This window comes from Sander lucioperca, chromosome 12 (assembly GCF_008315115.2).
Source record: "Sander lucioperca isolate FBNREF2018 chromosome 12, SLUC_FBN_1.2, whole genome shotgun sequence".
NCBI lineage: Eukaryota > Metazoa > Chordata > Actinopteri > Perciformes > Percidae > Sander > Sander lucioperca.
The window spans coordinates 26,423,641-26,435,640 of record NC_050184.1 but is presented as its reverse complement, the minus strand read 5'-3'; the positions used below and the strand labels follow the sequence as shown (position 1 = coordinate 26,435,640).

Genomic DNA, 12,000 nt, shown 5'->3' with positions numbered 1-12,000 from the left:
GCACCATCAAGGAAATTACTCTGAATACTAAAATATCATTTTCTACTCAGTGATAGCTGCTCATAGCTCACGTGGAGAGCTCAGTGAAGGGGCAGATGATGTCAATAGGACACATATAATAATGTGGGAGATTTGCTTTATCTGAAGAAAAAGCAATCGTTGCTGACATTTCAGGCCATTTCTCAGAGCTTAACATACATTTCAACCCACACATAACCTTCTTGCTTTTCAGAGCACTGTATAGGGAGCTAAATGGACAGTCTTTGAATGCAAATGCCTCCTGTTTTTTTTACATTCAGAAATATCACCTCGGCTTGAGGTATAAAAAAAGAGAATACAGAGACAGCCAGAGCCAGAAAAAAAGATAAAAGACATTTACAGGCATTTCATTGAGGGTTTGTAGGGCTCACTGAGTCGAGCATCTTCTGTCTTTTAACGCATGATAAAAGATGCCAAACAGAAGATTATAAAGAAAGCAAAATCATTCAGTAGACAATCATTTGTGTCACACTGTCATTACCATCATCACGTATGCAAGCAAGACTAATACAGCATCCCACATCACAGGCATCATCCTCGTAGATAATGAATGCAGTGCAATGCCTGTCATACCCTTGACAGGCAGAGTTTAGGTAATACGAGAAGGCATCACTGTTAACAACACTATCATTAATGTGAGGACAAATATGGTAATAAAGCAGAATGGGGGCATGAGCAGTATGCACCTATCTTTCTCTCATTTTGCCTGTAATTTCAACCTAAATAAACTGTACTTTGGCTCTGTGCAGTTAGTACCCACGGCACGACTCTGCTGAGCTATCAAGGTGACTGGGTTAAGGGGAAAGAGAGGGAATATGGGATTTATGAGAGTTACAGGACATTAGCCACAGGAGCAGACGGTCTGTAACTGTAGTATGAGTAAGATACGTGGTGCATTATTATTCTAATAATAAACTCTGGGTGGAAACACCTGGTGTTAAGACTTTCTAGTTGCGCCGCAGACAAGAGGGGTGGAATTAAAACTCCAACAGTCGATCTGTAGCTACTAATCCAAACAAAAGGTGGAGTTCACATCAACCTGACAAGAGAGGGTAGAAATATGCATCGTCTATTAATAATTCATAAATGTTCCTGCTTTGTTCGCGTCAAAACTTGTGTACCTGTGCATTTACGGCTGGTATCCTCTCTCTTCGAGGCACTGAGGAGCCTGCAGTCAAAGTTTTCCTCCCAGAACTCAGCAAACCACACGTTCCTGCGGTTGTTCTCGAGGGTGAGCCCAGTAAAGTATTCATCAAACCCTGGGAGTAGAGGAAAGAGGAGAATGGCTCAGTTCCGGACCAATTATCAGCCAATTCAAACCTGGAGGAAACAAAGCGAAACTTGCTGCAGTGGTGTTGTGGTGGGTGTGTGGTGCTGGCTGCTAGGTGTTGGAAGAACACCAGCAAGCACTACTTCATCAAAATTTGACCATGGTGGTTCCTCTTCCTCTCAAGCCCCATGGAACTTTAATCATTTCTTTCATCTAGGAAATTACATTAATTAAAAAACAGGATGCATAATAAATAACGCAGGGATTGTAAGTGGTGCCGCAGCCTGTTGCCTCAGGCTGCAAGTCCTGCAGGTGCTGAGCAGGTTTTCTTCCCTTCATTAAATCCATTAAAATAGAAATGGATTTAAGGCATGGTGTATTAGCTTAACACTTATTTTAACAGGCATTATGTGCCTGTATGAAGCATTAGCTTGAAGAGGGGTAACTTGCTGCAGCAAAGGAAAAAAAAGCTTTTATGCTAAATTTTGTTCTCTTGTTTGTGCAACTTTACTCCACAATGTGGGTCAGGGAACTGAGCTGGGACAAAACTTAATTGTGAGATTCCTGGTTGATTTTATTTTATTTTTTTGCCTTTTGTTTCACAATTTTCTTGAGAATAATCTGAATTTAACATTTTAAAGTCTCTCAGTGTCTCCACTTTCTGTTATCCAGTCATATCAGATGAGCCATGGGTAAAGGTAATAATGGCTAATCAGAGCTGAATGACTCAGCTGATTTTCTTTTCTAAAGACCATCAATGGTGCATGGTGGATTAATAATATTCTCGCCGCCTCCAGAGTGTACATTTGTCTTCACTAGACCTTCCCTAATTATGGGTAGCTTCATAAAACTCAGACTTTCAAATTTCCTCGATTGAAATGATGAATGGTTATCGGGATTGTGACACTGGACAGAACTTAAATAGAACATGCTGTGAATATTCTATTTCTGTGGTGAATTTGTACATTGTACAGTAGAATGTCCTCCTTTTTCTTGTGGGTGAACTTTAAGCTACAATTTTAAAGAGAAATACACACTAAAAGCACTAAAAAACAAATGATAATTTCTTTTGGATTTTATTGACAGAAAATGTTAAAACAATCAAAAAAAACTAGCCTTTTCTCAGACCCAATCTTTTGTGTCCCTTTCCAGGATTGTCGAAAGTCATTGTGAGTAATGTAGAAAATTGTCAACTGAAGAAGAAATAGGTAAGGCGGGCGGGATTGTGCGTACACCAAATGTATGTGTAATGTGAAAGGGCTCGCTCAAAGTGATGAACCCTAAATTAATGCTAGTAGGCAGCACTTTGCCTACACATTCTTCATATCAACTTTATACGGTCTGCACTGTCACAAATTTTGGGCTGCACGTCCACATAGGGATCCGTTACGAACCCTTGCGGACATGGGCGGATAACAACATTTACGTCACCCTCGCGGATGCAGAAAGTATGAAGCAAGCTTTCAAATTGGACTTACATTTGCCTGGTGGTTAAAAACATGACTCCATGTTGCTCCATAACGGCTGGATATGTAAATAGACAATTGCTAACTTAATGCTGTGTTCCCAGCTTGTTTCACTGGCCCCAAGTGACCCAAAAATGAAATATATAATATAATAGAAATTTAGATTCCCCCCACCCCCTTTTTTTGTGTGCAAGTAATTAGACACACTGGGTTTTAGACTACAGAAGGCAAATACTCCTTACAAAATTAAAAGTAAAATAGAAAACAATACAATACAGTAACACAACGTGCAGTGTGAGTCTGTGTATGTGCATCATTGTGTGCGTACCTTCAATTGAGGAGCGTTTGGGCAGTATAGTGACTGCTCCCACGGCTACATCCTCGAGCTGGTGGATCGGGCTGCTCTTAGCCCCCCAGCTGTCAGATCCAATCCACAGGAAATGGCCCACCTGATTGGCCCTTTTTGTGGCATTGAGAACTCCCCTGCAAGGACATCCATGTTTGAATTAGGAGAGAGCACAGGAGGTGCGTGCAATCTAATCTCTATTACACAAAGACACAGCTATCTTTAAGGAGTTGTCTGGACATTACAGCTGTGCCATGTACAGTTAATCTCATATTGTAAAAAGTGAGATATCCATGTTTTTTTTTTTTTAAATTATAAAGCAGTTGTAGGTGCTATATACTGTGAAAGTATCAAAACCCTCAATCCACAGAGAAATGCACACAGCCCATATTCAGAAATGGCGGCTTTGAACAAGCTGTCAGGACTTCCTGTATGGTTGTAATGTCACAATTATAGGTAGAAAGTACCGCTACAGTGCCGTCACAGTCATTCCACGGCTGCAATAACGGTGCAGAGACTCCAAGAGCACAGATGCGCAAGACCCAGAAACGCTTACCAATCAGAACAGACTGGGGTTTTTCAAGAGGGGGGCTTAAAGAGACAGGCGCTAAAACGGAGCGTTTCAGACAGAGGCTGAATTCAGGTATATTCAGACAGACAGTATGAGAAAAATAATGTGTTTTTGAACATTAAAACATGTAAGCATGTTCTAGTAAAAACCCAAAATACAAGTTTGAACTGGAAAATGAGCATATGGGACCTTTAAAGGTGAGAGGGAAAGGAGGCTAACTATTGTTATTTTGTCCATTATGTTTATATGTTTTGTGTTTTATTAAAAGATAACAGGGAGTTGCAATCATAAATCTTTTCTCTTACATTTCACTAGCATTCATTCTGAATTAAGGTACTGAATGTTTGAGTATTTGTTTCTTTACATAAATATTTCCCATGGGGCATTGTAAGTTAAACAATTTCTCTCTGTTGCTTTGTTGTGATCTGTATTTCCACTGGCATGGTTGTGTTTGTGTTGGTGGAGGTATGTTTGTGTAGCAGAATGGTAATTCTGTGCCTCTAGCCTGTCTTCAGGAGCTGCTTCTGAGAGATTAAAGACCTTAACATAGCAAGCCATTAAGGCGCCTGAACAACATGGGTGAAGCCAGAATGTGCAGCGCTCCTCACCGTATGTCTTCTTCACTGGCAAAGATGATGACTGCCCGTGAGTGCTGCGTTTCCAGCAGTTGTTGGATGGCTTTGTCATAATCCTCCAGCTTGGGGTTGTGGGGAATTTTCAAAGACTGGGCGATGCAGATTCCACCTTTTTAATGGGAGAGGAGTAAGAAATGATAAGACCTCAGGGATTAGCTCACCCATTAACTCACTCACTCTTACACACAGATGTACGCACACTCACACACAAAAGCCTGGGGTCACAATAGCCGTTTTTTTTTTATTATATGGAAATCTCATCCATATGGAAATGGAAACATCTGAACACAATAGTGAGATTTTGATGATGTCGTCATGCTTGCTATAGAGTCTAAATGATAGTCTTACAGCGTATACATTTATATTTTGGCCAAACCACAGCGGCATGCAATCTAACAGTCAAATTGTGCCTTCTGACGGAGCACCAGAGTCATTTCACAGAGTGAGAGAGATATAAACATATCTGCTGTAACAAATCCAATAATCCACACCAACAGGGACATAAAACTACAGGTTTCATATGGATTTGAGAAAATCCAAGAGCTTGCCATTGACTTTTCATTTAAAGTCATTATCAAACATCTCTTGTTGGACCCTGAACCAATGAGATAGCACAGCCGGCAATAACAAACAAAGAGGATATTAATACTGACAATACATCATTCTCAGACAGGTTACCACTAATGAGTTTGTACAGGATGAAGGGTACTGATTGCTTCTGTGCGTTGCTAAATAGTTGCTACATATTTGGCACGGTATATTATGTTTGCTAGATATTGTTGTCTTCTGGGTTATATTCAAAAGCTCATTATCAGGTGGTAAAGCAAAATGATATAATTCATAAAAGAGTTTTGCCTTACTTCGGCGTGGTAATTACAGGTGCGGAGGACAAACTAACCTTTTAGGCACTTTGGATGAACAGAGAATATGATCATCTGTGCGAAAGAACTGTAGGTCTAGATTTGAGGCAACAGTCTGTGTCCTGAGTCAACAGCAAAGCTCTATTCAAATTTCTCCCACTCAAGCATTTTAAAAGCCTACCCAATAACCTTTCAGTTTTAGTTTCCCTGAGTCGACAGAGAAATGGAAGGAATCTTCTAATTGCCAGTCTCCTCAGGCTCATTACTTTGATATAAACAGTTTTTAGCTGGCAGATCACACATCTCCAGTCACAGTTTACTGTGTCATTTCTAAAGGCAGAATATAGAAAAGACAACTGCTGAACCTCCACTTACAGTAACTATTAATTTTTCAAGTATCAGCAGACAGACTTAGAAAACATTTGTATGTGCCAAAAGACCTCTGGGATGGCTGCTGTTATCCTCCCTAAGTGGACTAAACATAAAAATGGAGATTCCACAAATGGCCTAGCTGTTGCTTAAGGGTTTGTGGTATACTGTTAAAGTGAAACGTGCTTGGTGTCATTTATACATAGCAGCCAGCGTTTTAGGTCTCCAAGGGACGACACTAAAGCTGTTTCAGCACACATATTTCAGGTGATTTCAGCCAAAAAGCCTACAGTTTGACACTGCACTTCTAGGTTTCTGTTTTAGGAATCTTTAGCACTGTAAAACATCTGATTCTGGCATATTAGCAGCACCTTTAGTTCCAGGGTTTGTTATGTCTGCAGGTACAGTAGGTATCACACACACATTAATTCGAGAGAGGAAAAGAACTTTAGTCTCATGAAAATGCATTAACTACATTATGACAAAAAAAGAACCCTGTGGGCTTGTGTGAAGAGTTATAATGGTATATTGAAAAGAGACAAAGTATAGGTCACAACAGTCAATAATACAGACAGAGACCACAGGATCCACTGATGAAGATAAGAAGCATTTGGAGCAAATCCCATCTTCAGAGAGGGCAAAGAGCTGCCCTAAAGGCTGCGGACCGGCAGTTGTGCAGCAGTGGCTAAATTATTGAATGCCTGCAGAATACTTCATCCGTCAGTCAGTCAGATGGCCAGTCAGTTAGTTATTCAGAGGGGCAGGCATGATGGAAATGCAAGTATCGTATCTGTACTTCCAGAGTGATGTGCTGTGGGTTGGAACGCCTCCACCTGTCACTGGAAGGCACTGTGTGGACTTGAAAGAGTCCTCGACTCAAACAGTGGGTTTAAAAAAGAGCTGCATGTCTGTCTTGGCTGGATATATGTGATGAGAGACAGATAAATGCCAGGCTCTGGGAGAAGACAATGTTTTACTCAAATTCGTTGAAGTCTTATACAAGAAGGATTGTGAGGCAATACTGTACCTTCTGGCTGCCAGTATACGTCATCGGAACTGCTTGTCGTATGGTCAAAGAGCTTTGGAAACCTCCTCCCCCCACACCAATTGACATTGGTTCATGCAGCGATTTGCCAAGGCATGGAGGTGAAAGAGGTCAAGCTCTCTTTTTGTTCTTACACAACTATTTCTGGCACTTTCTGTATGTACAATAGAGGATGGATACCCGAATCGAGCCTGTCGGGACCCGACAGTAGCCGACGGGCCGGGCCGAGTTCGGACAGATATTTAGAAATGATATTCGGTTCGGGTCGGGCTCGGTCACATCAGTGCGATAAAGCATTGAAAATTTAAAATTTAAAAAAGCTTATTATGTAGGTGCGCGCCTGTGTTAATGTGCACTTGTTGCCCCATGTTCGCTGATGCGCTCATCTGTTGACATTTCCAAATGCCTTCCTACAGTTGCTTAATAAAAGCGGGCATGTACAAACGTACATGTGTCATTAGTATGAGAAAAAAATGAGATTTGAACTGTGTCGGGCTGGGGTAAATATCTCAATGCCTGTCAGCTCGGGTCGGGTTCGGTTACTGCTCTGTCGGACGCGGGCCAGGCTCGGACAGAAAAATGCGGCCCGATCCGCACTCTAATGTACAACAGAGTGCAACACTATGAATGTTGTACAAACTAGGTTGTTTCAAGCATAACCCGGCCCTTACAGTGAGTGAGGGGGGTGAAGAGAAAGGGTAAGCTGGTCTTAAATCTAAGAATGAAGAATGTTCAATTTCTGCTTACATTAGAAGTGTGATACTGACATTTTTAGCTAAACTTGATTAATTTACCTATGATCCTACAACCGAATATCAAAACTATATGCACCGTAAACCCCTACCCTCTGCTCCACATTTGATTAATATATCAAAGAGAGCTAAACGATCGAGATGACCAAATTCATCAGGCCCTTGGAAGTTCTCCGCTTATCTGTCTGAGTGTCAAAGTCATGCACTGCATTAACTGCTTCAATTATTCATCCTCAATGCCCTCGGTTCTGAATATGCACTCCGGGGCGAGGAATCCAGCTTTGCTATTTTGCTTAGTGAAATACAAATCCTTTTAAATTAGAGGCTCTTGATGGTTTCGACCCCCCTCCCGCCTACTGCACACCCTTCAAACCCAAACCTCCAGGGGATCCATAATGCTGCAATTATATTTATCACCTCGGCAGTCAAAAGGCAGACCTGCTTTCTCCAGTCTCCCCGCCTGAACACGTGGCACATCAAAATGGGCTGACATGTGGCTGACATTCACGTTCTACATCTCTGTGCCCTTCCACTGCCGGTCTGGGACTTGGCAATGTCTAAGGTTCATGCAGAAGTATCATGGTCTATTTTACGGTGTTTGCAGATGCATCAGGCTTCCTCCCCAGTCCTCTCTGAGTGCTAAATATGAGTGCTATACTTAACTGGCAGATTTTGTTCCCCCATCCCTCACAGCTCAGACTAGATCTAAGAATGCATTGTGTTGGCAACTTGCTGTAATCAATTCCACAGTGATACTTTGTGGGAGGCTTTCCTCAAATGCAAGTCTTTTTATGAAATGGGAAAACTGAACTCCATTGCTCTGGCCTGAGTCCAGACAGACACAGAAAAATACAAACAAGATTAATCTCTGCCAGCTTCACCAGGAGCCAGGATGAAGGTGCACAATGGGAACAGTGCCTAAACAGGGGGAGAGAAAGTGCAGCGAAAACAGAAGAAGAGAAAAAAACAGGAGCGATCAATACAGGCTGACCATCACTCCAGTCTCAGCTTGGGGTAATGGGTAGCCATATTGCATTAGTCCGCTAGATGGTTCTCCTTGAAGTGGTGAAGCGAGAATCCTACTAATGCATCTGACATTTCAGTGCAACCAAACAGGGCAGCCACAAAAAGTCTCAAGGCCTCACGGATCAACTTGCAGGGATGCTGTAACAAACAACATCCACCCAAAAATGCTGTTGTTTTACAGTTTAGCAATTTCTGTTTAATACATCTACTCACACAAGTATTTTCCAGATATTCTCTCTTTCCATATTCACTAAGATGTTTGCTTCTTATTCATTTAAATCCATTCCACTCTGTTCTGGTGCAGAGCTAGTGCCTTTGAATGAACCCTGTGAATGTGCATTCATGCTATAACATAATTAATGTGTTTATTAAAGACAGGATGCCTTGGGTACTGGAGGCTTTTTCTTTAGACAAAATAATTCCCATTTGTATATGAATACAAAATATTGCAAAGTGACTGCAGCTCAGTTGCAAAAGGATGAGTCAACAACAACAATGGGCTTATAATTTCATACTCTTTGTGTAGCTGTTCAAGAGTCATAATAATAGCTGTGTGTTTACTGCATAAGAAAAAAAAGAAAACATCGGTGGAAAATGCATCTGAGAAAACCAGCTGGAAGAAACTGTCTTTATCCACAGGATATATTAGATGAATTGAAACTTCAAAAATAAGCCTTAAATCGAGACGTTTCCTTATTTGTTCCGATACAGACTACTTTCTCGCTCTCTCTGTCTGTGGATGCAAATTACACAGGCACAAACAGCTTCTAAAAGTTCTAATGAGTGATCACACTGGACACATATGCACACAGATAAAATATTCATGCATGCTGGTCTTGTGATCAGTGCCTGTGGGATATCATTAGCTTTAGAAGAGACAGAGATCACTCCCTGCAGATTTACAGGAAATGGATTGGGATCCATAGAAGGTCGAGGTAAGAAGCAGCAAAACACTTGCTCCTGTTGTCGGGAGTTGTGTGGATGTGCTGTCATGAATCATGAAGGGGGATTTTTCCAGCCTAGGTAACATTCCTCTTAAAGTGATTACAACATTGTTGCAATCATGGTCAGTCAGTTCAAACTCACTGTATTGTATTATAAAAATGCATCCTTGTCCTCATCTTGCAGAAATACCACAGCAGATTGTAAACCACATGATTTGACATAGATAGCCGACCCATTGTACCATCATCGGTGACAGCAGTGACTGCTGATTCACATGTACCACCACATGCCAACAACAGCATCAATGTGGAAAAAGCAGGTGAGTCAAGCATGTGCACAATTTTCAGCCCAGATCCAGGCAAAACCATAACACCTTGTCTGAATGCAAATTTCAGTTGTAAATACTCTTCAACATCCTTATTCTAACCTCCCAAAACCCAAAGTTAAAGTCAGCTGTTAAACCTGAAAAACGGTTATTGCAGCTTTAAACAATCACCATTAATGTTACATTACAGGACCTAAAAAACAAGATTGATTCTAATAGTTCCATTCAAGCCCATTTAGTGGTTCAGCTCTCTATGTTTAATCACGTGGTTTCTGAGAGCAATGCCTAGAGATGTTACCAAAAGAAGGCAGGCTTATTTTCTAAAAAAAACTAAATATCCAAAACCCTGCTTCATGCACACAACCAGACCAGAGTGGTTTGAACGACTGACCACATAGATGACTGACCACCATTCCCATTGTCAGAGCCCTGCACTCTCGATAGGAGGGATAAAAAATGAGGTAGAGTTAAACAGAAAAGGAAGAGTGTAAAACTCATGTCTCCCAAATGACCAGTAGCCAGACCGTTCTCTCTCCTCTCTGCTGGCTAAAGAGAAGACATTAGACATTTTCAAACAATTCCTCTTCTGAATGTGCACGCAGCAAAAAAGTTGAAATGGTTACATTTTGTCACAGTGACATGGGTACAGGCCATGCTTATTATTGGGTCGTGGCATTTGCTCTACTTTTCTCTGTCTACATTTCCAGTAACACTCCACAACTCACTGGGGGACTAAATGAGAGGTTGCCAAACAGATCAATAATTCATCCACCTAAAACAGATTTTACGCTGAATTGCAAATGTAAAACTGGGAAAAAAATGCAAGTTTAAATCATAGAAATACATAAAAAAAAAAAAAAAATTATAATTTTTTTTTTTTGTGACCATCACTGATTATCTTTCCTTACCTGCTTCTTTAGAGAGTTGTGTGAAGGCCTCCACTCCTTTCTCTCCATAACTGCCCTCTGAGGCGATGGTGGAGACGTAAGTCCAGCCCAGGGCTTGGATAATGTCCACCATGGCCTGGGCCTGGAATGAGTCTGGAGGAACCACCCGTGAGAAGAAATCATAGCGCCTGTCATCACTCAACTCCGGGGCTGTTGACGCATAGCTGATCTGTGGGATCTTGAAGAGAACAAGTGGGGTTGAGGAAAGGAAGGGAACATTTACTCATGTGTTGGTACTATTTTGGTGCAGCATCATAGGTGTTTGCTATGGTGACTGCTCTGACAAGTCCCATTTTGGAATGGCTGTATCCGAAATCACTCGCAATGTACTATAAGGTGCACTATATTTACTGTCTGCCATTTTATTTGAGTGCCTGAATACTGAATGTGAACTTTATGGACAATATGTCCTTAGCTCAGTGCTCACAATGAAACAAAAAGTCCATGGCATGTAAGGTACATTTTTGCTAGCAATCCCATAATGCAATGTGTGACGTGATAGATGGGGAAATTACAGCGCTTGCCAGGGTCAGATATATTTTGAGCTTCAGGGAAAAGTTCAACATTTTGGGAAACATGCTTACTGGCTTTCTTGCCCAGATTTAGATTAGAAAATCGAAGATTGATAGCACTCTAATTTCTGTACGCTACATATGAAACTACTTCCAGCAGCTGGTTGACTTAGATTACCAGAAAGAAGTGTCTTTGTGCAAAGCTAACTTTTTTTTTAACGTACAGACATAGAGTGGTAGCAATATTCCCTATTCCCTCTAACGCCAATATTAACGTGTCTCACTCACAGTTTAACATTTTCATATTACCGTCAGTTCAATGTGTGCCGGCAAAATATAAAACTTTCAGATGTATTGTTTATAAAGTAAAGTAACTGTGTGTACTGTGAGAGAATATTGTTTTGTTATTTACAAATATATCCCGTCAGAAAGACTTACAACATCAGTTATAGCAATGTTCTATTTTATATACATCTTATATACAGGCTCTGCATATCATACGCTTCTTTTGCCGCTCACACAGGCAGATGATGTCTCGCGAGCGATACATTTTCATATATTTCAGATTATCTTGTCAACTCATCATCTAAAAAGATACTCACATTATGAAATGTACTATTTTACAGAGCCTATATTAGGTCTGTTACCTGGGCAACGTGCTGTGATATCACTTTCTTCTCTTAACATATCAATGAAGACTTACTGCAGAAAGGTCTTTGCAGCACTTTTATATAAACTCCAGCTCTCTTTCACTTCTCTCCTGGTGAGACTTCGGTCTGTCTTCAAACCCTACAGCATATCTAAATATTCAACTTAAGGAATTCAGCTTCCAGTTGCATCTCACAATCTTAATCAGCTTTCAAGTCTTTGTACAAAAACAGGGGTTATTGTT

At 40.9% G+C, this 12,000-nt stretch overlaps 1 protein-coding gene across 3 annotated transcripts in view; it reads right to left on the bottom strand.

Moving 5' to 3' along the window:
- LOC116062033 (metabotropic glutamate receptor 7-like) overlaps window positions 1–12,000 on the bottom strand; it is a 111,077-nt gene that overhangs the window by 32,389 nt on the left and 66,688 nt on the right. For all 3 annotated transcript variants that reach the window (XM_031316487.2, XM_031316485.2, XM_031316486.2), the window contains exons 2-5: window positions 10,558–10,774; window positions 4,301–4,436; window positions 3,104–3,258; window positions 1,161–1,298 (exon numbers count right to left, since the gene is read on the bottom strand). In XM_031316487.2, the coding sequence (XP_031172347.1) occupies window positions 1,161–1,298; window positions 3,104–3,258; window positions 4,301–4,436; window positions 10,558–10,774 (646 nt within the window). The remainder of the gene's footprint in view (window positions 1–1,160; window positions 1,299–3,103; window positions 3,259–4,300; window positions 4,437–10,557; window positions 10,775–12,000) is intronic.